The following is a 28000-nucleotide window of genomic DNA, read 5'->3' on the forward strand; positions in this document are numbered from 1 at the left end:
GTTTTTAATTAATTGTTGGGAAAAGATTGTTAAAGAATACATAGAGGATGTGTCATCAAAAAAAAAAAAAAAAAGAATACATAGAGGAATCACGCATGCAAAGTATGAACGAAGAGTAATTTGTAAGTGGATGATAAAGTAGGTTAGTTGTTTAAAAAAAAAAAACCTAGCTTAGAACTGTTCTTTGCAGATTATTTTCAATTCGATTCATTTCAGTTCAGTTTTTAATTTCTTTCTCTCATAAAATATTCAGTGCAGTGCAGTTCAGTTCAGTTCACTTCAATGAATCAAAACAGGCCCTTAGATGGTTTGAGTATTAAGGGTGACACTTAAGATTTGTGATCAAATATGATTATGATTCATATTAATTAATTACACGTTAAAAAAAAAAAAAAAAAAAAAAAAAAAACACAAACAAACAAACAAACAAATATTATTCATAATAATTTGACCTGACGCAATAACAATCGAGTTTAATAAGTTCATATAAATTAAGATGGATAAAATACACACATAAGCTAAAATCTGATCAAATATTATTCGCAACACTTAAAATGTATTATATATATTCGATTAATCATATGAGATATGCCCAGTTAAAATTTGTTTATCTGGGGGTATAATCGTCTTTTTAAATACCAGTGGAGGGGTAGATGCGTCTTTTCAGGTACTAGTTGAGGGGTACATGTGTAATTCCTCACCAAACAGTAAATGCAAGTTGTAAACAGTAATTGGACAACTCACCAAAATAATGAATAAATGACCACGTTTTTTCAAAATATTTACATAAATGCCACCAGATTAACAAAAATTCGTTTACCTGGCAGTTAAACTTGTATATGCCCTAATTATATTATCCTTATAACACTTATAATGATACTACAAATGAGGCACATTCAATTCACGTTTTCACTTTATTTAGGAAAAATAAGCTAAGACAATTTTAAATAAGAAATGTAACATCTAATAAATTTTTATAAGGGTTAATAATGATACCTAGTTTCGGTTTACTTGTAAAATAAGCTTTAATTAGATGTTATAGATTTAGATAAGGTGTATATATTTTTTTAAAAGAAAAATAGATAAGGTTCAAGAAAATCAGACATGTTAAGAAAAGGACATAAATAAAACACACCCTATATTAGTGGAAATATGTTATTTTAATTGATAAACCTTGCAAGTGATAATTTTCAATTCAATGGACAAAAATCATGTGTTTGAGACGGTGCGTATTGTCGTATTGTATGTAACAATAATGGTTAAATCTAATTTATCGAACACTCATATTTTATTTATCTATCTTCCCATCTAATAGCTTGTTGACCATTATTATTAACAACTTCTATACCAAGAGTACAGTGATGGATAACTCAATTGGTTAGAGTACGTATTCTCTCGATATCATAGATCCTAACTCCAATGACAAGCTAATTGTCAAATTAGAGCAACTCCAATGGTAAGCTAATTGTGAAATTAGCTTGCCATGCCACCCAGGATTGCAAAGCTAATCTACCTTGTAGCTAATTAATCCCACAATGGTTAAGCTAATTTTTTTTATTTATTTAATTATTTTTAATTCCCACAATTTGCTAAGCTAATTAGCTTAGCTAAGCGAATAACTTTGCCCAGGTAATTTGGTAATGCAATTCCAATGGTTAAGCTAATTATTTATTAGTTTCATAAATTGCAAGCTAGTCCTAATTTTACACTGTTGGAGTTGCTCTTAGCTTGCAATGCCACCTAAGATTGTAAAGTTGTTTTTCCTTTAAGCTAATTTTATATCACAATGGTTCAGCTAATTGTCATTTAGTTTTTTCAACTATTTTTTTTTTTAAAAATAATCAAGATTTTATTAGAGACAATTTATTTCTAAGCTAATTTGAGCAACTCCAATGCCAAGCTAATTGCCAAATTAGCTTCTTTTTTTTTTTTTTTTTTTTTTTTGACATATGGGATTCCAAAGCTATTCTCCTTTCTAACTCTAGCTAATTTATACCATAATGGTTAAGCTAATTGGCAATAAAATTTTCAGCTTTATTTTAAATAATTAATATTTTATTAGAGATAATTAATTTATAAGCTAATTAGCTTAGAGCAACTCTAGTGGTTGTAGCTAGAGACTTGTTTGCAATATTAAATAATCCCTAGCTACTAGCTTTAATTTGCCAAGTAGGATGTTGAGATTGATTCTTATCTCTGCCCTTGTGGCTCTCTAACTTTAAAAAAAAAAAACCTTATACCACGCCTAAGGCCTAAGAATCACCTCTACATCTATATTTTGCCGAAAATGACCTTTAAAAACAACTAAACAAATGTAGTATTTCAACCCCAATTGAACATAGCTCGTCTTGGGTGCGGCTAGCCACATTGTATGATCATTTGTAAAAAAAAAAAAAAAGTAACCCCTACAAAACTGACTGGATAACCCCTATAACACGAATGAAGTATAAGAATATATGATTTTATTAAATATATCAACCACTCTTTTTGTCAAGACTTTTTGCGCAAAACTAATTTTCTCGACCAAACTAATTTCACTTTTTTTTTTTTTTAGCTTAATTGGTCAAGCTAGTAGCTAAGAGATTTCTAAATTGCAAGTAAATATCTACCTGTAGGCTTACAACTACTAAAGATGTTTCAAAAGAAAGTGTTACTACCCATAGGGACAACATGCTAACTTCATGTGACATCCTTCATTCATTATGAGTAATGAGTTGGTGCCACATGTGCGCCATGTGTCATCACCCTTCTCTATGTAAAACTCTCACACCATTGAATTGTAATGATGTTTAATTTAATTAAAAAACTCTTTATCGATGTGACTTTAATTCTATATAATAGTAATATTTAATCTAATTGAAAAACTCTTCATGTATTATCCTCCCTATTAAATTTGATATATTCTTATATACATCATAAATAATCAATCAATCAATAACTATATACTAAAAGACACACCAGCAATGACACATGTCATCACCTGGTGTGTTTTTTATTTTTTTTTTGTAATAAAAAAATTATATATTAAAGAAACAAAATTTATACAAAAAAAATTTCCTAATGTCATACAATATTATTACTAAAAATAAAAATATTTGACATATCTTCAACACAAATTTTTATGAAGCTATTAAAAAAGCATTCTTATTAACATAATTTTGATTATATCTACATCATTTTATACCGAACATATCTTTTGTAATTTAGTACTTTGATCAAAATTTATCAAATATATTCTTAGATTTTATTGTTTATAAAAAATTTAAAACCAATTATAATGATGGTTTAATAATGGTTATTGACATTATAGTGCATGGCACGTGAACTAACCTAGTTAATGAAAAATAATACTCCCTCCGTCTCTAAATTACATTCCTGTTTGGAAATATATACGAGAATTAAGGAGTAGAGAATATGACAAATAACAATATTAGATAATGCAATGGGAAGTACAATACAATAAATAATGTTTTTGAGTAAAACAAAGATAGATTAGTGATTACTCATGACATGTCATCAATCCTTTGCAAAAAAAAAAAAAGGACCAATTACATGCTCCTAATTGAAGATTTTTAACCAATCATATTCATTGTAATTTGGCACAAGGATTCTGGCTGAAAAAGTACATTACTCAACCAAACATTAAAAGTGGAATGTAAATACATTAATTATACATTAAAAGTACAACTGAAAAGGGGGTGTATTTGGGATATTTAGGAAAAAAAAAACTTACTAAAAATAGAAAGGTGGAATGTAATTTTAAAATACCCAAAATAGAAAGGAGGAATGTAATTTAGGAAGGGAGGGAATACATATTATTATATTTTACATTCACTTATTAATATTGTTCAACATTATTAATAATTTTGATTCACTTATTAATATTGTTCAACATTATTACCTTTCGACTTTTGTAATTAATTTTGAACAAACTTAAAGATTTACGGAGTATGATGTGCCGGGAAATCTCCCATCAGTCCCATGTCAATAACTAGTTTTCCTTTAATACCCAACCACACAATTCCATTACACGAAAATACAAAATCAAACACTTCTTAGAGAAGTGATTTTATTTATTGCCTACACCACCACGTATGTACTATTCTCGAGGAATCCTATTCAAAAACCATTTCATCAACCGGGAAAATCTCTTTTCAGTTCTACACTCTTTTCTCGCCGGAAAATCCGCAACTCCGCTTATCACCGCCGGAACGCCGCCGTCACGCCACCGTCTCCGCCCATTTTCCTCTTCTTCTCCTTCGGTTTGTTCTTCTTCTCTAAACTTCATCATTTCCGCAATTTCACTTTATCAATTACTAATTTATCATATCATATGATTATTAATGCGTAAATCTTATGGATTTTAGAGTTGTCTGAAATTATGAAATGGGATATCGTATATGTGTGTGATTGTGCATTATGGTTATTGATTGTGATTTATATGTTGATGATTATGGTTTTTGGTTTTTGATGTTGGTATTGATTTTGAATGTTATTTTTCTGTTTTTAATATCTATATAATCAAAATTATTGGTTGAATTTGCATGTAAATGTGTAATCCCTGGTTATTATAATGTTCCGATGAGAGATTGAGAGTGAGTGAACCTCGGGTTTGGGTACGTGTACAAGTGTCTGATGCAGTTATTTTGTGAAATTATCTCATGATTTTGGTTTAAATTAAAATGGAGGGTTGAAGTGTCCTGTATTCATACGAGTCGTACCCATGTTTGAGTGTCGAGGATCCGAGATGAGTACCTAAGGTTATAGGATGAGTTTGTGTAACATAGGGTGAACTAGGTAGGTGATTGAGCTGGATGAGTTGTTTTGGGTTGAATTTGAATATGTTTGGAGTTAGGTTTGGTTTTCGTTAGGTGAGTTAGACTAGTCCTTGATCATTGGGAATTGTCCCTTCGGTGTATTTGGCTTGTTAACCGATGGGAATTGATTTAGTTTACGAGAGTGGGATGTAGTTTTATGATTTTGGCTTATCTTGGATTGAGGGTTGAGGTTTTCAGTAGGTTGGTAAGTGACAATTTGGTCATTTTAATTGGATTGTGCTATGGGTTGAATATCCGAAAAGGGACTTCATGATGTTATGAGGGTCTTACATGATGACCAAGTGTTAATAACCAAGATCATGGCGCTGTTGTTAGATGAATCAAGTTCTAATGGTAAAAGAAGGGTGAGGTTGATCTCAATGGAGGATTGTTAGTCAGCTATGTATGGAGCAAAGTGTCTTAGCTCCCGTGAGTGTCTTTCCTAATGCTATTGGTGTGTTTGAAATCTTTGAATAATGCATAAAAGCATTAAATTCTGGATCAATAAAGTCATATTCACATACGATGAGTGTTGATTACTTACCGAAGCTAGCATTAATGTTTTTGTGCTAAGTATCTGTGCTTCAGTTTTTAAGTTTATGGTGGGCTTGTGGTGAATATTTTGATGAAAACTCAACTGGGATACATTGTTCTTGAGGATATGCTGGAGATGTTCTATGTTTATTAATTTCTTGCTTATATGTATAAGAGTTTTACATTTGGGGTTCTGTGTGTTGAATTATTTACACAAATTTTCCAATTTCCTTTTTGTGGTCGATTATTTCGGCAAGGCAAGGAATGTTAAAGATGGTGTGATGAATTGGGTATAGAGAAAGAGCTAATGTTGATAGTGCGTAATAAGTTTGTTAGGATTTGTTTGGAAAGGAATCAAGTGAGTTCGTTAGAGAGAAAGGAAGGGGAAAAGCTATGTATATAGAAGAGATCAAAGGGAGAGGTGGAATGAGGAGTATAATTGAGTGAATTTATCTCGAATATGCTTATGATGAGAGTGTGCAATTGCTCAAACAACTCCCATTTGATGATTTAATAGCACCAAATTACAATTTATTACATTTTTTTTAGAGATATCAAGAGAATATCTTTTGATATCAATAGAGATATTAAGAGAATATCGCTTGATATCAATAGAGATATCAAGGGAATATCTCTTGATATCAATAGAGATATCAAGAGAATAGCTCTTGATATCAATAGAGATATCAAGAGAATAGCTCTTGATATCAATAGAGATATCAAGTGAATATCTCCTTTCATCTATATAATCAAGCTTTCTCTCTCTAAGCTTTCTCATAACTCTGTCACAATTTCTCCCAAAATTTACTCCTTTGTCATTTTTGTATATCTGAATTTTCAATTCTTTAACAGATGGCTACTGAAATTGTAAACGGGCCGACCCATTTTGAATTGAATACTGGCACTAAGATTCCATCAGTTGGTCTTGGTACCTGGAAAGCTTCTCCTGGTGAAGTTGGCCAAGCTGTTATTCAAGCTGTTAAGGTCTGTTGGTTTTCACTCTCTTTTGTGCTGATTAAATGCATCTTTTACTTTTAATTGATCAATTTTATTTTTCCAGAATATGCCAGTAAATTATACTTCATAATTCATAGTTTGGATCAAATGTTCCATTTTCACCATATCTATGATACTCCTTTTTGCAGGCTGGTTATAGGCATATCGACTGTGCTGCTGTTTATGGTAATGAGCAAGAGGTAAGTATCCCATTTATCCCTTAAGCGGGGGTGCTTCTTTATTTAATTTATCTTATTCGTTTCAACAACACTGAACTTGTATACTTCTGCCAATCCATAGTTCCTGAAATAGATGTACAATTTGTAATTTAGGATGTTATACTTTTATTTCTGCAGTATTCGCTTTTTGTTTGGAGGCAACGATTGGCATTTGTTTTGAATAGTTGTCAATTATTACTGGTTAGACAAATTTGATTGAAATTGTTTTTATAGGTAGGCAAGGCCCTTAAAGAGTTATTTGACAGTGGAGTGGTGAAACGTGAAGAACTCTGGATCACATCAAAGCTCTGGTAAGTGTTTTGAATGCGAAGAAAAAGATTATTTTCTCAAGCAATTGTTATACTGTAATTTCCCTATTCTTAAGGAAATTCTTTAGTGATTCTTTTGCCTATTATAAACTAATCTGATGTGATGTGGATTTCTTATGAATCTCAAGATTATCAGTGTTACTGTTCTTGTTGCTGTTGTATACTTCTACAGTTGTACTCCTATTAATATTGCTACTGTTGTTGCCTTTTCTGTAATGATTTATTTATTTATTTATAGTTTCTGAAATTGGTTGATCTGATCAGTAATCTCTTGTTGATTTAAATAAAGATGAATTCATGAATCAAACATGATTATACTGTATGCAACATGAAATTTCAATTACTGTTTCAGCTTTCTCATGCAAGAGTATGGCTGTTGTGAAATTCTGCAGGTGCAGCGACCATGCTCCTGAAGATGTCTCCAAGGCCTTGAGCAAGACTCTCAAGGACCTGCAGCTCGACTACATTGATTTGTATCTTGTATGCCTCACTACTCAAAATTCTGATTGAGAAATATAGTTTACTAAAAGACAAGTCATTTTACCACCTACTAAATCCTTACTGTTATGTGTGTAATTTAGTAGGACTGTAAGGGCTTCATTTTTTAATCGAGTTCATTAGAATTCATTTTGTTAATGGTATATATCCAATTTGCTCTTCTTGCTACTCTTGCAAGTATGGAAATTTGAATTAGTGCTACTGTACAATGCAGATTCACTGGCCAATTCGCACTAAACCAGGCTTGGAGGGACTTAGTGCTCCTGTTTTGGTTCCTCTGTGCCTTCCTGAAACATGGGCTGCAATGGAGGGTTTATATGCTTCAGGTCAGGCACGTGCCATTGGAGTGAGCAACTTCTCCACCAAGAAGCTTGAAGATTTGCTTGGGTATGCTAAGGTTCCTCCTGCTGTGAACCAGGTTGAATGCCACCCAGTCTGGCAGCAGCCGGCCCTTCACAATCTGTGCAATTCTGCTGGTGTTCATCTGACTGTAATGGCCTCTATCTTACATCTTTATTCCACATACAAAATTATGTGCTCTAAATTTTTGTTATAAAACTGAAGTTCAAATTAAAACTTTCACTGTTGATTTCTAAAACAATTTATCTATTTTTGATCAACTTCAAAGTTTTGCCTAGTGCAATTCAAGCTAAGATTATTACCAAACTGTTATACCTAGAATCGAAGACTATTGTAAATCTGATTAATTCCACCCATACATTTTTTAATGGGTGTGAAGTGTGACAAAACTCTTATTTCAAGGTAAAATGTAATGCAAGTGTGCAATAGGAATTTCTATAAGATGTCAAGAGATTAGCATATTACTTCGTATAAATTTGTTAGTCATCTGGTTAATTGGAGGAGCATGCTATGAACTTGTTTTTGGTTTATATTCTTCAATTAAGTTGTTTACCCCTAACTTTATATTATACTTCCTCCGTTTTCTTTTACTTGCAACACTTCCCTAAAAAGGAAATGTCACAATACTTGCAACACACTATAAAAGAAAAGTTATTTTAGGGAAAAACTATATTATTTCCCTTATTTAAAGCACATGGCCCACCAACTTACACTCCTAACAACCACTCATCCTATTTTAAAGTTTATTATATCATGTAAACCCCACCTTTCTTAATTACCGTGCTAAAGGGTGTGTTGCATCTAAAGAAAAACGGAGGAAGTATATTCTTTTGCTTCGATCTTGCTTTACCACTTATATGTCTGGCCGATTTGATGTAGAGAATCTAATACATGAGTTTCTGGCAGGCCTATAGTCCATTGGGATCTCCAGGGAACTGGATCAATGGGAATGTCTTGAAAGAACCAGTAGTGATTGAAATTGCTGAGAAGCTTAACAAAACACCTGCACAAGTAGCCCTTCGCTGGGGAATTCAGAGTGGTCACAGTATCCTTCCTAAGAGTGTAAAGGACTCACGGATCAAAGAGAACTTCAGTGTTTTTGATTGGTCGATTCCATCAGAGCTCTTCTCCAAGTTTAGTACCATCCCCCAGGTCAGTAAACCTCTGAAAAATGTTCACTCTAGATTTCTGGAAGAGCATAGATAAAGGAGGCACACACAAAGCTATATATTTCACATGTTTTCCTTCTTGTATAGTCCTTCCATCATGATTTATGTGCTTGCTTCTTCTGTTAATTACAGCGAAGGCTGCTGCGTGGAGATTTTGCAATTCAAGAAAATGGCCCTTACAAAAGCGTGGAGGAGTTATGGGATGGCGAAATTTAATGGCAGTAAAATGTCTTCATTTTCAAAAATAAACCCTTTTTTTCTTATTAGTAGAGTGAACATGTGCATTAGCACGGATATATTCATATATCCAATTTTCTAAGAGAGATGATTTGACTTAAAATGTGGAAGTTTAAGAATTGATGTGTTTATCTACAAAAGTCCGGAACAATTAATATAGTAATTGTTTCGGACTTTTGATTATTGAATTTTGATACATAATTGCATGTGTTCATTGCCAAACTTTTTCTTGGCACATAAAGAAAAAGAAAAATTGCCCAGAATAATCCCACCTTTGGGCCGTCCGCCCAAAATAATCTCACCTTTTGATTATTTTTAAATAATCCGACCTTTATACCAGATCCGCTCTAAATGGTCCCGAGTGACTAGTTACTGGTTGAAGAGGTAACTTTCTTTTTTAATTAAATTTAATTTACACATGTCACAACTTGATTGGTTCAAAATAAATAAATAAAAAAAAAAAAAAATCAAAGTTTCATCCACAAGTCACCACCATCCCCGCCACCACACAAACCCAGAACCACCACTACTGCCACGAAAACAAACCCAGGAACCACCGCCACGGCGCCACCGAACCAGACCCGAAACCAGATCCTGGAACCACCGCCACCGAACAAGACCCCGGCCAAGCCAACCCCCAAAACCCCCTTCGAAAATTCAAAAACCCAACAAACTAGAACCTGGTAGTTCGACGCGGCTTGACAAATCAAGAACCTGGTCGGCGCGCCGGAGCTAGGTTTAAGGGAGATCGACGACGCGGCTAAAAATTGTGGTGGCTCGCCTGGGTTTTCGCGAAGGAGTAAGGGAGAGGGTTGGTGGTTCAGGGGAGGGGGAGGGGTCGCGCGCCTGAGTGGGGTTTAAGGCTGGCCGGAGTCGCGTGGCTGGCCGGAGCCGCGTGAATGGGGTTGGCCGGTTTGGGGGTTGGCTTGGGTGGTGGATGGTTTTTGAATATTGATTTTTTATTTTATTTTTTAAAAAAAGATTTATTTTATTTTATTTTATTTTTATTTTTATTTTTATTTTTATTTTTATTTTTTTTTACCAAGAGCATCATTAGTGTTGGGGATACTTATATCCTTTCCCGGTTTCTCTCTCCTTTCCTACACTTGACACATCACTTTCTCTTTCCTCCACATCACTTCCCACTATTTCCATCCTTTTACTCATCCTTTCCCTTCAAAATTTCCAACATCAATGAGTATCCTTTCCCACTTTCTCTCTCCTACTTACATATACCCCACCATTTATTCCTTTTTCAAATTACATATATTTATTAATATACTTAATTATTATTATTGTTGAAAATGTTGTTAATAATAATTAATAATAGATCGTTCTATTAACCGACACATTAATTAAACGAGACGAATTCAAAAACATAAAATTCATTGATTAAAAACATGAAATACATTGATTAAACGACACGAATAAAAAAAAACATGAATTACGTTGATAAAAATAGCAAAGAAAATAACAAACATAAGTTTAAAAATAACTGAAATGTTTAATTTTCATCGGACCTCATAGACTGTGCCCATAAATGCTCGATCAAGTCGTTCTTCAAAGCCATATGGACGTCTCTATCACGAAGTTCCCCTCTCGAAGCTATCAATCTACCGAAATTATCTGGATCATACTGTCCGGGAGTTACGGTGAATGTTGTTGCATTCCTAGTTGAGGACGACCCCGGCATATTCTCAGGCTGTTCATCGGCAAACTCGAGTGGATCCTTATAATTTAAATATGTATCACGCTCGTCTTCAACAATCATGTTGTGGATAATGATGCAAGTCATCATAATTTTCCACAACAGATCTACACTCCATGCCAAAGCAGGCTTCCTGATTATTGCGAAACGAGCTTGTAACACACCAAAAGCACGCTCAACATCCTTTCTCGCACTCTCTTGACGTTCAGTAAATAACGTATCCTTAGCTGTTTGAGGGGCAGTAACCGCATCTATAAATGTCGACCACTTTGGATAAATCCCATCGGTGAGATAGTATCCTTTTGTGTAAGTGTTTCCATTAACTGTGAAAAGAACTTGTGGAGCACGATTATTTATTATATCATCAAACACAGGAGAACGTTGTAGTACATTAATATCGTTGCACGACCCAAGAGTCCCAAAGAAGGCGTGCCAAATCCATAAATCCCTAGATGCAACCGCTTCCAAGATAACAGTGGCCGTTTTAGATCGGCCTTGATACATTCCTTTCCATCCAGCTGGACAATTTTTCCATACCCAATGCATGAAATCAATGCTTCCTAGCATGTCGGGGAAGTTTCTATCCTCCCCTTCTCTTAGAAGACGCTGGATATCTTCCATTGTTGGCTTGCGGAGGTACTCAGTTGCAAACTGAGCAATAACTCCATCGACAAATTGTGAAAGACATTCTCTAGCAGTACTTTCACCAAGCTTTAGATATTCATCTACTTGATCAGCTGAACAACCATAAGCTAACATACGTATAGCCGCGGTGCATTTTTGAAGGGGTGAAGCACCAAGACGCATGGTAGCATCGGGACGTTGTTGGAAATAGCGATTACTTGCACTTAATGTGTCCACAATGCGAAGGAACAGGGGTCTCCTCATACGAAACCTCCTTCGAAATACGGTATCATTGTATACCGGTTGATTACTAAAGTAATCTGCAACTAGATTGTCGTGAGCCGCTTCACGATTTCTAGGCACAGTTACCCTTCGTTTTCTCGGACGTTTTTGCTTTTCAGGTTGTAATGAATTAAGCACTGAATTTTGCATCGCAACTAAACGTTGACTCTCATTTATAAAATTCATGACCATGTTCTGATATAGGGAAAAAAGGGGTATTACCAAAAGCTTGTTGATAGGATTGGGAATTATGAGGAAAATTTGGTTGTATTGGTGGAATATTATTAAAATTTGTTGGTCTTGGTTGACTACTACACCATTGAAAAAATGCAGCTTGAATTTGAGGATTACTCAATAGATTAGGGTCAACAGGAGGATTAGATTGGTTAAATTGAAAGTTTGAATTGTTAGGAAAATTCGGGTTACGACCGTAATTAGAATTATTACGATCCATATTGAAGACTCTAAGAAATTGGAAGTGAAATGGAGAAAAATAAACTTGAAAATATGGAGATTAGAATAATTTTGTGTTTATGAGTATTGTACAAGTGAAACTGAAATTTTGTGAAAATATAGCAAATTTATACTCATTTTATAGACAAAAAAATTTTATGACCGTTGGTGTTTTCGGATTTCAAAAATAAGTTACCGTTTGCAAATTATAGCCGTTATAATATTTTGGAGCAAAAAAAAATAAAGAAACAAGATGTTGACAAGTGTCAACAAGTTGAGCGTTGGATGATTTCCAATATAGCCGTTGTATGCTTTTGTTTGTGATTGTTGAATTAACATGACACTTGGGCCGAGGCGAGATTTCCTTTCCAGAGAAAGGATACTACAATATCCTTTCCCTAACAGTTATCTTTCCCAAGTAATAGCATCCATCAGGATTGGGAAAGGACACCAAAAAGCCACGGAAAGGATTGTAAAAGGCCTTGATGCTGGTGCTCTTACAAGCTGCCATGTGTATGGTAACTTGTTATAACAAGTTAAATGACCGGTTGGGACCAGTTATAGCGGAGTGGGTATAAAGGTGGGATTATTTAAAAATAATCCAAAGGTGGGATTATTTTCAGCGTACGGCGCAAAGGTGGGATTATTCCGGGTAATTTTTCCTAAAGAAAATAGGTCAGTCAGTGGATAAAGTCTTAAATAAACCTATGCTTCAATGGGAAGTTTTATTAGCAGACAGCAAGCAAGTATTGTCTTTCAATTGATTGAGGAGCATCTTTTGCGTGGTTGTGCGAGGATCACATTTCATTTGATTCCAAAACTTTGCTTTTAATGGAAAGAGAAAATCCAATTGTTTTAAAAAAGAGAAAATTCATGCCTTGATGAAATTTTTACAACATTTCAATAATTGAAGCTGCCCTAGTCAAGATCAATTAAGAAAGGAGAATTCCTTTTATTAATTTTAATTTGACGGCAACCATTGACATGAACTTAACACTAAATAAAATTACAAATTTGTCAACTTATCGAACCCAACAATTCTCGATTTAATGATTATCTAACTTGATGTCCTAGCAGTCTAGCACACATTTTCTGTTTGATATAGCTCATTAATTCACCAAATTACAACACTATAAACAACATTTTTTTAAAAAAAAAAAATCTCAACTTATAATTTTAAATATTCTCACCTCAATGACGAGTAAAATCATCCATTTCCATCGATATTCATTTCAAGACATTTCTTAAATAATATTCCTTAAATTTTGACTTGCTTCTTATTGCGTGTAAGGTGTTATAGAAGTTTGACTCATTTTAAAAAAAAAAAAAAAAAACCACACACATTACCACCTTATCCTCGTATACTATAAAACTAGATGAAGCCCGTGCGATGCACGGTTTGCTTGTTTTTTTTTTTTTTTTTTTTTTTTTTATTTAGTTTTTTATGAGCCTTAAATTTGTTATATATTTAGATAAAATTCCTAATATTAAAAGATAATATATAATATTTAATTAATTTAAACTTAAAAATCTCATTCGCTAATTTTGCTTACATGACATTTGAATTATTTAATTCTAAAAGAAATTAATAATCTCCTATTTAATTGGCTAATACTAAGATTTATAATCTTACATGGCGCGCTAAGAAAATTAGATCCTATGTGGCTTTTTAAAAACTCGGGAAAAAACTCCCCTTTATATATATATATATATATATATATATATATATATATATATATATATACTAGATGAAGTCCGTGCGATGCACGGGTCGATCTATTTTTTTAAAAAATATATTTTCATATTTATGTGATTACATTTGTTATTTTATTAGTTGTACACTTGTACGTAATATATCATTTTCTCCGTATTTGTTTTAAAATATTAGATAAACTTCATAATCTCAAAAGATAATATTTCGTATTTAATTAATGTAACCATTAAAATCTCATTGGTCAATTATGCTTATGTGACACTTGAATTATTTATTGGATATACCTATAATTTATAATCTTACGTGGCACGTTAACTAATCTTAGGTGGCATAATCCTATTGTAGCGTTTTAAAAATATTAATCCTATGTGGCGCTCTAATAATTTTTTAAAAATAAAAATCCTATGTGGTGCTCTAAAATCTCAGGAAAAAACTCCCTTTTATATATATATATATATATATATATATATATATATATATATATATATATATATTAGATTTATCTTTTATTTCCACCCACGAAGTATTTATGTATCGACCTCCCTCAGATGGTTCGAAAATAGAAAAACAAATATGTTAGTAAAAGTATTAGACTTTTAGCCAAATTCATTCATAAAAAGTGACATAAACATTATAGTTGTGTTACCCTTAAACGTAACATAGCCTGGCCCTTGTTAATCATCCTTGATCCCATGTGCTCGATCATCGCAAATTTCTTAAATGGGCCCATCTAATAAAACCTACCATAACTTACAACTCTTTTCTTCAATAAACCAGCTGAAGAATATAATAAAACAGAGAGAAATATAAAGCAAAAGCAAAGTAAATTAATTAAATATGATTCCAAATTGTACTTATTAAGAGATTATGTAATATAATGATCAGAAGTTTGTAACAGAAAATTATAATGGAAGAGCAGTACATAAACTTCATTCAAGCATTGGCAACAGCTTGGTTGTTTATGATGATATTAGGTCTTGTGTGTTGTTGTCTTAGCACACAACCTGCTCAAGATGGTGATGTTCATCATGCTAGCTGCAGTTGCGACTCCGGCTATGGCGCCGTTTAGTTCTTCTTCTCCTTCTCCCTCGAGATATATGTTTGTTGTATTCGGTCTTTAGAGGTAGGTATACCTTACGATACCTCTGTCTGTATTTAGTTGTCACATTTTGAAGAAATAGTTTAGTCTAGCTAGATGCAATGTACAGTTTTCTGAGCTTCATTATGCTCCATTTTGAGTATTTTTTTGGATGTTAGTATTTTATTTATTTTTTATTTTTTCTTGATTAGGAGAGTTGGAGTATTTAACTAATTTTGCATAGGTGCTTTGCTTTCCAACCAAAAGAATCCCATTAAAAAGAAAAAATAACAGCAAAAGAAGCCATGAAAGAGCTTTACCATCACAAAGTCGTCTTAAAGGGTTACAAACTTACATTTGGTGTAAATAAAAAATGCAATAATGTGTGGAGTAATTATTTTTCATTCCATCTTGAATGGTTTGTTACATCTTACATTTGGTTGATTAACTAAATCCATCTTGAATTGTTTGTTACATTTGGTTAATTAACTAAATTTTCAATTCATGTTTCCTTTAAAATAAAAAAATGATTAGCATTTCTTGTTTTCTTAATGGGAATAATAATTGTATATTTTGATTTGTACTCCGCAATAAAAGAATACATATACCCCGATAAGTTTTGTTTATAACTCCTTATTACAAATTTGTATACATTTTATTTCGGAGTAAATAAAAATAAAATGTATTGATGGTAAAAGTATAGGCCGACATATATTGTTGTGAGAAATAAAGTACTGTAAAATCAGAAAAATATAGTTTGAAATGTAGGCCGAATTTGATTGATGTAGGTAAAACGCTGTGACGTGTTAACAACACTGTCTTAGAAGCAAAATTTGCCCCGACTATGGTGCAATCGGAGATGGCGTTGCCCCCCCCCCCCCAAGAATTAACACAGCGATCTCTCTTAATGTGCACTCAAAAAGAGAGACTAGGAACTCACAATATGCTAAGAATTATTTTAGAGGAAAACTGAAAGAAAAAAAGAGAGAGGAAGGAAATTGTTTGTGTGTATTTTGAAAGCCACAAAAATCAGTTTTTTATAGAAGAAGGAAGGCATAACTGATGGAGAAAATCAAGCCACAAAATAATTCGTGGGAGGAAAATCAGGGGCAGTTACAAACATTTAAAAACCGAGTCCGCGCACGTGCCACGAACCGAACCGGCCAGACGGCGGCGCGCGTGGGGATGCCCCCTTCTAGCCCACAAGAATAGGGAAAGCACTTCAAACACCAAAGTATAAACACACATATTTAAACCAAGTAAAACCTTCCTTATCCCACCAATGTGGGACAAAGAGTTTTCCTCCAAAAATAAGAAACCTTCCTTTGCATTATTTCCAACAATTGTTACATACAATTATGCAAATATGTTTGTGTGACGATCCTAGTAACTTTACTTGGTGTTAAATTACTTAAATGTAAATACTAAGAAGTATGTACATATTTCTTACTATATTATATTGGTTGTACATAATTTGCTCTAAACGTGATAATCGCTACCGAATATTTCAATAGAAAAAAAAGGGTATTATCATCCTCTTCTTATTGTTCTTAACACGTAATATATTTGATTTGTAAAATAATCTCATGAAAATCTTATAGAGTGATCCTGCCAGCAATATTGTTGAGAAATTATTAGGGTGGTAGCCGGCAGTCCAGCAGGATGTGGTAATTTTCTTAAGACTTGAACGGTTGAATCCAATACCAACAAGTATTAAGTCACAAGTCACACACACACAAAAAAAAAGTCACAATTCTTACCATTTTTAGCTATTAATTTATTTTACTTTTTTATTCAACAAAATTATACTCCCTCCGTTTTTAAATACTTGCTCCATTTCTCTTGGACACACATGTCGACATTAATCTTTGATCACAAATATCTTTAATTACCAATAAGTATAAATTCTAACAATTGAAAATTAATAATCTATTCATTGAGATGATTCCAACAAGTACCCACAAGACTATATTTTTTCTTATGTATAAATCACAAACATTAGTCAAAGTAGGACAAATGAATAGTGCAAAAAATAGAAATGGAACAAGTATTTAAAAACGGAGGGAGTACTATATAATTAAAAGCATTTCTAAAATAGAGTATGTGTCATGTGTCACCTTTTTAAGTCCTATGAACATGACATGTCAGCAATATATATGTGTCACTACTTGGTCACTATAAACATGACATATCACCCTCGGTCCTTCACAACATGTACTAGTTTGACATTTAAAAATTCTTATAGCAAGACTTGAACTTAAGACCAACAAGTCTTACTATTTTACCAATTTATTTATTGTGGTTTTTAGTCCATCAAAATTATAGCTAACTTAGATAAATAACTATTTTATTATACTATTTGTTTTCATTATGTAATGATCATTGAACAATTTAATTAACAACTTAAATTTTAAAGCTTGAAAAACTCTGTATTATTTTGACAAATCTACTTAAGGCAATTGAATGACATGTAACTTTTAATACAAATATGTTGTGTCGTGCTAACCCATTTAATTAAATGCGTCAGAAAACACTTGACACTATCCCGCTTTTTTGTGTGTTCGATTCATGTCGTATTATTGTTTTATTTGAAAAAGTGGACCTTGTTTAATACATTTATTGGTTTTTTTTCCTAGTCAGGTCAAGTCGTGTTAATATTATGTTGAGAATCTCAACACTAAGGGTCTGTTCTCATTGACTGAACTCAGCTGAACTGAATTGAATTGAACTGAACTGAACTGGACTGAACTAAGCTGAACTGAACTGAACTGAACTGAGCTGAACTGAACTGAACTGAACTTATTAATTAGTGATTTTTAACTACGGATTAGTGATCTTTGATTATTTATTGATTATTTATTATTATACATATGTGTATATACAAATATACATATTAAAATATTTAAGAAAAATATACTATTATTATTATTTTTATTATTATTATTATTATTATTATTATTATTATTATTATTATTATTATTATTATTATTATCATCATCATCATCATCATTATTTATTGATTATTATTATTAGTATTATTATTATTATTATTATTATTATTATTATTATTATTATTATTATTATTATTATTATTATTATTATTATTATTATTATTATTATTATCGTCGCTGTAATAAGAGCTTAAAAGAATGAAATTTGGCTTTATATCATTAGCAATATCATTACACATGAGCTGAACTGAATTGAATTGAGCTGAACTGAACTGAACTGAGCTAAACTAAACTGAACTGAACTGAACTAAACTGAACTGAATTTCAACGTATGAGAACAAGCCCTAACTCGACTTATTTAAATAAACTTATGTTACATATCTTGTCATGTCGACTCATTTAATTAACGACTATTTCACCAAATGCCAATGAGCACTTTAAAAATTCACCAAATGCCATCGGACTTTTCAGAATTCACCAAATACCACCTAGTATTTAAAAAGTTCACCGAGTGTCATTAATGACTAACGACAATTAACTCCTTTAGTCATTAAGGCTAATTATGCCACGTGGTGGCTTATGATTGGTTGCTTATTAAATTAGTAAATTAATTACTTAATAAAAAACTTTTAAAAAAAAACCACCCACCATGACCCACCCCTACAACCGTCTGTCACTGCCATCACCATATCCCCGCCTCCAGCCAGTCCTCATCGCGGCGGCGACCCATCCCTGAACAACCGCGCCGGCAACAGCCAGCCCGCATCGACAACGCAACCCAGCCACCCTTCCCGCGATTCGAAATCCCTAAATTAAAACACTAGTAGAAAATATCAAAAAGGCACCCCCTAATTGGCACCGGTTCAGTCCAAACCGGTGCCAAAAATGGGCTACAAAATTAGTGGGAAGTTAAAGCAGAATAAAAGGCACCGGTTCAGTCCAAACCGGTGCCAAAAACATAAAGGCCACCGGTTTGAACCGGTGCCTTTGTGAACCGGTATTTTAAGTATTAAAAAAAAAGGCGGCTGCTACTTATTTGTTCTCAACCCTAATCTAGTTCATTCTTCTTTCTCTCTCCTCTTCTCTCCTCCTCTTTCTCTTTCTCTCTCCTCTCCTCCTCCTTCCTTCTCCTTCTCAAGTAATTAGTTTTTGAGCCGCCATTTCACCGCCACAACAACCACCGTCACAACCACCACCTCCGGCCCAGCCCAGCCCACAGAAATATCGATCTCCTTTCTCTTTCTTTCTCGATCTCCTTCTCTTTCTTTCTCGATCTCCTTCTTTCTTTCTATTGAAGACCACCACCAAAACCACCACACGCAACACCACCAAGACCACCACATGCAACACCACCAAGACCACCACATGCATAACCAATTCGAGGTTTTTTTTTTTTGTTTTTTTAATTTATTTTCTGGGTTTGTTTTTTGTTAAATCATTTGAATTCGGTTTTTTTTATATATATTTATTTTCCGGGTTTGTGTTTTTTTTAATCCAAGGTTTTATTTTTTGGATTCGTTTTTGTTTTTTATTTCTGGTTTTTTGTCTTAATCAATTTTTTGATCGATTTTTTTTTAATTCGTTTTTTATATATTTATTTCTGGGTTTTTTTTATTTATTTTAATCGAATTTTTTTTTAATTTAAGCGATTGATTTCGTTTTTGATTTTTATTTTCTGAGTTTTTTTTTTTATCGATTTTTATTTTTTATTTTCTGGGTTTATAATCAGTTTTTGATTTTTATTTTAATCGGTTATTGGTTTTTTTTTTTTTCTGGGTTTATTCGATTTGGTTTTTTTTTATCTGGGTTTATTCGTTTTCAATTTTTTTCGTTTTCTGGGTTTATTCGAATACTGGGTTTTCAAGTTTTTTTTCGATTTCAATTTTTTCCTGGGTTTGAATTTTTTGGATTAAATTTCTGGGTTTGAATTTTTGGGATTAAATTTCTGGGTTTTTTTTTTTTGAAGCTTGATTATATTAATCGATTTTTTTTTGTTCTAATTGGTGCAGGTATGTTATTTAGATCTGAAATCGAAGAAACAAGAATACTAATTTAGATGTGAATGTTTTTTTTTTTTATTGATATTGTAATTTTTTTTAATTTATATTGTAATTTTTTTTTAACTTATATTGTAATTTTTTTTCATACTTATATGTTGTAATCAAACTATTTTATTGATGTATATTATAATTTTTTTTTTATCATATACTGTAAATATTCATGATATTGGATTTATGTTTTGATGTGGTTATTAATTTAGTCTATTTAATTTTTAAGTGGATAAAACGATAAAACAAAAAAAAAAAAATAAAATAAAATAAATTTTGGGGCACTTTTGGCACCGGTTAACCGGTGCCAAAAACAAGCAATTATTTTTTTTTTGCCATTTTTAGCACCGGTTAACCGGTGCCTATTCTGAGTTTTGGCACCGGTTTGAACCGGTGCCTTTTTAAACCCCTTTTTGGTACCCCCCACATTGGCACCGGTTCAAACCGGTGCCTTAGGCCGGGTTTGAACCGGTGCTAAATTCATTTTTTCACGTAGTGAAATCCACCACGCCGGAACCCTAAATTAAAATCCCCAAAAATCGAAATCTAGGGTTTCGACACCTTAAACCTTAATATCGATTTCCCTAAATTTGTAACCCTCTCCACTTCCCACTGATGGCGTTCAATAATCCCTACCCGCTCTGACGAACCCATCTCCATCCACTCCCTCTCTACCATCTCCATCCACTCCCCCTCCCATCTCCACCCCCTGAACCACCTCGCTTAAACCCCAAAATCGAAAACCTTAAAATCAAAATTTTGAGTTTCGATTTTGGAGATTTCAATTTTGGGGTTTTAGGGTGTCGAGGATGGTGGTTTAGGGGGGGGGGGAGTGGATGGAGATGGTAGAGGGATGGGCGAATTAGCTTCGCCGTCGCAGGGGATGGGGGCTGGGCGCCGGTGGGAGGAAAGAGAGGTGTTTTTAAAGTGGAGGGAGGGGTTTTAGGGTGGGGGAAGGTGGTTCTGGCAAGGAGAAGATGGCAATGACATAAGGTCAGGGGGAAGGGTGACCGCCAACACCGAAGAGGATGTTGATCGCCGGTGGGGGTGGGGGCAAGGGGTTGGGCTGGCGTAGGGGCGGTGGTGCGGTTGAAAGAGTGGCTGGGGTTTAGTGTTTTTTTTTTTTAATTTTAATTTTTTTGATAAATAAAATAATATTAAAACGAACCAATTAGAATATGTCACGTGGTATTTGGTAAATTCTGAAAAATCCGATGTCATTTGGTGAATTTTTAAAGTGCTCAATGACATTTGGACATTTGTAAAATAGTCATTTAATTAATTTTGCCAAAAACTCTTGACACTACTCCACTTTTTATGTGTAGAGGTGTGATTTTGATGTGTTTTTTTGTTTTTTCTCACCAAATATTTAAAAATAATTAAAAAAAGATAAATAAAATTTAGGGATGGAGAAGAGGAACAACTCCGGAAAAGTCTACAGTGTACAGTACGTACTTCTGTTATGCAGCGCGCAGTCACCATCAATCAGACACACTTTCCCCTCTTCCTTCTCTCTCTCCACCACTCTCTACTATCTCTACACAACAAATTCCGCCATTGTCAACCACTTTTCTTCCCAAATCTTCACTCTAGGGTTTTATTCATCATCTTCCTGATTTCCGCTCTTAATTCTTATCTTTTCTAACCTAATTTCAAGCCATGGTTGATAAATTACAGACGAAGCAGCTTAAAGGCGCAATTACTGAAGAAGATGTTTGCAATCTCTTGCAGAGGTATACTTTTTGTGAATTTTGTGTTAGAACATTCTAAATTTGTTGATTTTGGTGTTAATTTGTGTGATAGTGATGTAATTTTGTTGATTATGGTGTGGAATTGTGTGATTTTAATCTCAATTTGTTGATTATTGCGTTAATTAGGTACTCGGCGGGTACATTATTGGCGCTATTAAAGGAAATGGCGCAAGTTGTTGATGTAAAGATTGATTGGCAGGCGTTAATGGCGAAAACGGAGACCGGGATAAAGAGTGCCAGAGAGTATCAAATGTTGTGGCGTCATTTGGCGTATCGACAGCCATTGATTGAGAATGTTTCCCCGGAAGAACCGCCTTTGGTTTGTTCCGATTTTTATTGATTTATTTATCTCGAATTCTTTGTGGTTTTGGCCTTTATGTGTGCGTTTTGAGCTTAAATTGGGAATGTGTTGTGTTTTTAATTTTTGTCGACGGACATGAAGTGGTGTTATGAAAAGAAGAGTTTGATTAAATTTGTGGAATTATGGTCCTAAATTGTGTGAGTTTTGATCTTGTAGACATGATTTTTTCCTTGTTTAGAGTAGTAATTAGGTGTATGGGAAAGATAATGATGTTAAGCGATCATAAATTGTTGAAATAGTAATGGGATATGTAAATAATATTGGAAGGAAATATTGTGGTCATTCAATGAATTGGTATAAAGACTTTTTTGTACCAGAGATCGTTTTGTATCATACAAGTACATCTTCTGTGTAGAAATACTTGTGTAACAAAGAAAAAGAAGTCCTTGTGTCTGCCACGAGATCTCCAGCAAATTTGTTGTAATGAAAAGAAGAAATCTATGACTGGAAAAAAGTGATGCATGACATGTCCTGCGTTTAAAGTATAGGAAATGTACGAACATCTACTAATTCCTTTTAGATGAAAATTTCGTAGCTTAATGTGGATGCAACTTGCATGCAGGATGATGATAGTGACCTTGAATATGAAGTGGAGGCTTGCCCCCCTGTCAGCACTGCAGATGCTACGGAGGCTTCTAACTGTGTTAAGGTTCGACATGCATAATTTTATACAGTATCACTGATTGGAGATTATGTTATAATTAGTCTATTTACAGAAATACACATTGGTTTGGGTGCCTCTCCCAAAGGACACGGCCTGAATGCCTAAGATATCTGAGTGTCAAGCTGATAAAAGGAGATATCTCTCTTTTCAGTCTGTTATGTTTTTATGGCTGTGTTTTGAGATGAGAGTTTGCACTGGTTTTGGTGAAAGTTATCTGATAACAAATAATAGTTTTATGTTTTTATGTTGCTCTTTGTTAGAAAATATACAGTACATCTTAGTCACTCTCTCTAGGTGGACTCAGTTTGAGAATGTGTTGCCACTTATCAAAATTTCCCTTCCTAGTGTTAAGTGGTGACTATCACCTTGTCTAGTTATGTAAAAAAGTTTATTTAAATCAGCATACCCACTTGTAGTCTATGTGTTCTTTATTTCTTTAAGGCTTTAACTTGCTCATGTATAAATACTATTTCATTCGTTCCATTATCAGGTGTTGATGTAATAATTGAGCTTGGCATTATTAGTAATGTTACTTCCATACATAGATGCACAAGTTATTTTCGAATTGCCCCTTTTTTATGCTGATTACTTTTTGATTTAGGCTCTCACTTCTGGCTCAGCCAACAAGTCTCGTATGTCCAACAGCTCAAATATTGAGGTGGCTAGGGTTTCAATAGAAAATCCACAAGTTCGGAAAATTTCACAACCTGCTGGGACCTTTGGTGAAGGATCGAATGCAAATGGATTGACATGTAATAATCAAAAAAAAAGAAAATTATGCCCAGAGGAGGAAGACATAGAACTAATTGCTTCTGTTAAGAAAGGAGAACTCAAGGGAGAGAGTAATACTGCACAGCGGACCCAGGTTTCTACTCACTTCACCCTGCCTGCTGGTCTATATTTTTTTTTAATTATGTTAGCAATGTTTCATTTTTTTTTTCTTCTTGTATTGATAATAGTAAATTAATAATGCAATTTACAATTTTTTTTCTTAGAAAAAAATGATTAGCCCTAAGTTGCAAAATCATTCCTTTTTATTTAAAAAGAATGACAGTCATTTTAATGCAGTTTACACATAAGTGTACTTTGCTATATGGAACCTATATGTTGTTCAGTGTGAGGTTTCTCTAGTGGGAGTGTGGGACTGATGGCATGTAACACAGTAGTTTTGAGCATAAACATCTTTTGGATAAAGAATAACAGTTTCTTCCTTATCTTTACTATGGCTTGAACTTTTTATGCTATTTTACTGACAATAGATCTGGAATTACTTAATCAAAGACTGAATGACATATCTAATTTAGTACATAGGGGTGGTAGGAGGGAAGAAGAGGTTATTGTATTGCCACCAAGGAGCCAGTAGGTGATGTAACGGAAAGTAGAATAGTGTTTTCCATTGGAGCTTAGCAAATGTTATGTTTCTTGTTGGCTGTTGATAACCTTGCTAAATACTGGCATGGATTCCGTTGCTTAACTTGTACTGAGATGCCTCAAACAACTTCTTTTGTGATCCGTTGTCATCTAGTCCGGTTATGATGTCTGGGTATATTCCAGGTTTCCCGGGTTCAAATCCCGGCAACGGAGGTTCACACTGTCACTGAAATCTGATTTTGATCTCAAAGTTTGCTTTGTGTGTTTAGATTAGGGTGAATTCAATGCTGACTAGCTTTTAAGTTGTGTTCTTACCCCTTCCTTGCCTAAAAAATAAAGCAGATATCTGGTTCAAGAATTATATTGCTGATTTTTTTTTGCTTATACAGAGGGCAAATACTAATAGGAAGAAACAGGGGGGATTGAATATTGAGGCTACTCGTTTTGCACTTGACATGGCTTTCAAAGATAGCCCAGCATCAGGTGCTGCCACTGGTATGTTCTCGTTCTTGCATTATATTTGCTGTAGTATATAGACCCGCTTGCTTGATGCTTGGGAATCATGTATTTTCCAGTGATTTCCTTGAACTATTGTAGTTATCTCTTTGTCATTTTCCCGTGTTTATAAGTCTTGACATTATGTACACATAAGATTTTCAGCAATCATTCTGACATCTTATCTTTAAATCACTACATACAAAGTTGGGAAATTGCTGTTGTGTGCGGCATTGTTTAAGAAATTATTGTTGGCCCTGCAGGTAACTAACTCTTTACATCAAGTTTATAGGCATTGAATTCACAGTTTCCTTTTATGTTTTGACCCTGGGTAAGCATGCTCAATTCCTATGCTGATTGCCTGCTCCCCAAGGGATTGATTAATGATGTAAAGGGTTAAAGTGAAGCGGGTTCTATATTTTTTAACTTGAAACATATGAGAAGATCAAATTGTACACTCCACTTTTTTCCCCCTTTCTATTTCCTTTTTTTGTTTATTCTATATCCAAGCTAAGGTGATTTCATTTTCTTGATCTTCTAGGTGGTAACAGGGATCATTTTTGTGTATGAGTGCTGCTTATTTTTTTTAGATGTTGATTGGGTTACATTAATGCTTAGAAAATATGACTTTGCAAGTAGTTTGGAAGGATAAGAAACCTGCCCCCTTTTCTTTGTTATGGTTAGTAGAATTTTCTGATTTTCATAGGGAAAAGATTTTTCCATGTTATAACACTCTATTCACTTGGATTCTTTTGAGATTCGTTTGCAAGTTAATGAGGAATAGGGATTGATTATTTAGGAATAGAGCCACTTATTGATTAATTAGGAATAGAGCCAACTTTGGGGCTGTCATCCCATATTTGTCCTATGAAAGCTGATCCAAACTAACCTTAGCTTAGAAGGTAAATTAACCATGTGTGACACATTCGCTGGTTTTATTATTTTTTATTTTTATTTCTATTTATACAAACCCATCTCTCACCTCACTAGCCATCCTCTTCTTTAATCCCTCTTTCCCACCACACACCATCCCAGCTCAGGCCCCCAATGCTGCTCGCAGTCCCAATAACCTTTTCACCCATTCTCTTCCCCTCCCTCTCCCGTCTTCTTTCTCTTGAACTTGGTTTTTAGGGGGTTAAAGGGAAAGAGAGAGACACTAGATGCAAATTTAATGGGTTTTGGTTCCATTGCTTATAATGAAGAATTAAAGAGAGAGAATTGAACAACGGTCACAACTCTTATGAGTTAAAACAGATGAAAGAGGGAATTACAACAAAAAAAAATTCTTCTCTTTTTTGTGAAACAGAGGTAATTCAAGGAGTGAGAAAAAATGGTGGTGGCGGTAGTAATTGGGGTTTCGCAACAATGTACTGACTCTGAGCATTGGAGCATCTTATTTCTGTGGTTTGATGACTGGAATAGCAGATGAAGATAGCAAGAAAAAAGATGCTCCGATGCTCAGAGTCAGCAAGAAAAAAGAGGATGATAATAAACAATTTTGTAAAGAGATGTAACAAATTGTAGATACTTGGATGCTTGTAGATGTTTGGAAAAATAGTAGAAAGCAATTTAGACTTACAGAACAACAAAGACGAGAAGAGATTGAATAAGGTACAAATTACTTTGTATTTAACAATGAGAGATAAATTTAATCTGCATTTTAGGTTGTTAATCACCAAAAATAGTAGAAAGCAATTTAGACTTAATGTTTGTTTCTCTGTTTGATGGGGCAGTGGCATTGGGATGCTTGAGTATTAGTTTGTGAACATTTTATTCAAAGGTTTTAAAGGATCGTAGACAAGGAAATTAGTTTGCTTTATTATGGGTTTTCACCTGTCATATCTGGTGCACCAACTGCAAATTAATAGGCTATGTTGACCAGAAGATAGACCAGCTCCATCTATTCTCACATGGCATTCTTTATGCCTCAAAATACAATTATAGTAAAGTTTTAAAACTAGTCTTTCTGTGCAATCTTCTTTTTTTGTAGTCTTGTCTTTGTAACTTTACATAGTACTCGTCAAAAAAAAAAAACTTTACATAGTAGATGTATGGCTCTGATGTTCATATCTTGCTGACGGCTTTTTTGTTTTGTAGTTGGTAACGGACATGATGATTGTAACAATGCAGCTAAAATAAGTGCTTCCAAAAGGAACTTGCCAGTCACGAAAGTTACTGTGCCACCGTCCCCACCGCAACCTTGTGCAGCATTGTCTGTGAAATCTACAGCAATGGGCTCTTCAACGAAGCTTTGTCCTAAAAGAAAGCCTCCACAACAATCCACTGTCAGTGCAGATTCTATTCAAGCTACTGCAAAAGCTGCAGGAGCCCGCATTGGTAGTCCTTTGGATGCTGCATCTCTATTCAAGGCTGCACAATCGAAAAACGTAGTGCGCATTAGAGGGGGAAGTCCTCCTCTAGTGAAGACTCCTATTGTTTGCACTGGGACAGCAACAACGTCAACTTCTGTGCCTGCTGGAACTGCATTCTATGCTCTAGGAGCTCAACAGCCCAAACTTAGTTCAGTAGGACCCTCTGTATTGCCAGTGTCTCAACCTCCAAAAGTGAGAGCCACGTCTGTTGTAACTACAGAGCGAATTAGTACTGCTCAACAAATGGAAAACAAAACTTGTACGGCTGCAAGCATTCAACAACCGGATGCTAAATCAGTGACTAGAGTCCAAGAAGATGGAGCTTCATTTCCCCAAATTTTGCCAAAAGATAAGTGTCAGGCAACATCTCCTGGTGCTGATGTTGGTTCTAGTAAACAAGCAACTGCTATTGGTGATTCTCAATGTACAATAAACAGGGATGTCGTGAAGGTTGAAGGCAAAAATGACACTTGTAAGCAGGTCGTTGAGTCCAGTGCCAAATAGTAATTGTTAGAAGGCTTATGTTTTCAGAGAAGTATTTCATGTGTGAATGGAACGCATGAGGTTTCACTAACTTCAGTTGATAGTTGGCGTGCTGAATAGAATGGAGGTAAGGTTTGAAAGTGAGGATATGGCCGGAGCTGAATTATTCTAACCAAATGAACATGTAGATAACTAGATGTAGTGTTGTGTTTAACCCAAAGTGATGTAAATTCTCTTGAAATTTGTCTGCCTTACATTGAAATCCTTTGATGTCTGTTTATGTTAATCGTAGTTGAAGTTCTTATCGGAAACTCTGCTGTTGGAAGTAGTAGGATGGTGCATTGGTTTATTACTGCTCTCTGTTTATGTTTATTGTTGCAGCGATGGCCTTAACAGTTGGAGTGAATAATTTCCAGCAACCAAAGGCTTATATCTGTATAAAACTAATGTCAGTGACATAATTTTGATTGATTTTGTCTTTTTTTTT

The 28000-nt window shown here is 34.1% G+C and overlaps 3 protein-coding genes across 3 annotated transcripts in view; 2 read left to right on the plus strand and 1 right to left on the minus strand.

Annotated features, from left to right (window-relative positions):
- Positions 1-28000, minus strand: part of LOC145631877 (eukaryotic translation initiation factor 2A-like) — a 156547-nt gene that overhangs the window by 111442 nt on the left and 17105 nt on the right. The window lies entirely within an intron of this gene.
- LOC145631874 (NADPH-dependent aldo-keto reductase, chloroplastic-like) lies at positions 4050-9281 on the plus strand. Its single transcript, XM_081684093.1, has 8 exons — positions 4050-4262; positions 6204-6335; positions 6497-6547; positions 6800-6876; positions 7287-7374; positions 7607-7882; positions 8659-8904; positions 9054-9281. Exons 1-8 carry the CDS (start codon positions 4095-4097, stop codon positions 9135-9137), a joined length of 1122 nt encoding a protein of 373 aa, XP_081540219.1. The 5' UTR covers positions 4050-4094; the 3' UTR covers positions 9138-9281.
- On the plus strand, positions 21336-27824 carry LOC145631875 (uncharacterized). Its single transcript, XM_081684094.1, has 6 exons — positions 21336-21749; positions 21894-22086; positions 22691-22777; positions 23394-23657; positions 24553-24658; positions 26756-27824. Exons 1-6 carry the CDS (start codon positions 21676-21678, stop codon positions 27532-27534), a joined length of 1503 nt encoding a protein of 500 aa, XP_081540220.1. The 5' UTR covers positions 21336-21675; the 3' UTR covers positions 27535-27824.

This window comes from Chenopodium album, chromosome 5 (assembly GCF_948465745.1).
Source record: "Chenopodium album chromosome 5, dcCheAlbu1.1, whole genome shotgun sequence".
NCBI classification, from domain to species: domain Eukaryota; kingdom Viridiplantae; phylum Streptophyta; class Magnoliopsida; order Caryophyllales; family Amaranthaceae; genus Chenopodium; species Chenopodium album.

Bases quoted from the DNA above. Each gene is read 5' to 3' on its own strand.
- LOC145631874 (XM_081684093.1), top strand. From the start codon at position 4,095: ATGTACTATTCTCGAGGAATCCTATTCAAAAACCATTTCATCAACCGG. The intron at 6,548-6,799 runs GTAAGTATCCCA...TTGTTTTTATAG, and splicing joins TTTATGGTAATGAGCAAGAG to GTAGGCAAGGCCCTTAAAGA. The intron at 6,877-7,286 runs GTAAGTGTTTTG...GAAATTCTGCAG, and splicing joins TGGATCACATCAAAGCTCTG to GTGCAGCGACCATGCTCCTG.
- LOC145631875 (XM_081684094.1), top strand. From the start codon at position 21,676: ATGGTTGATAAATTACAGACGAAGCAGCTTAAAGGCGCAATTACTGAA. The intron at 22,087-22,690 runs GTTTGTTCCGAT...ACTTGCATGCAG, and splicing joins CCCCGGAAGAACCGCCTTTG to GATGATGATAGTGACCTTGA. The intron at 22,778-23,393 runs GTTCGACATGCA...TTTTTGATTTAG, and splicing joins AGGCTTCTAACTGTGTTAAG to GCTCTCACTTCTGGCTCAGC.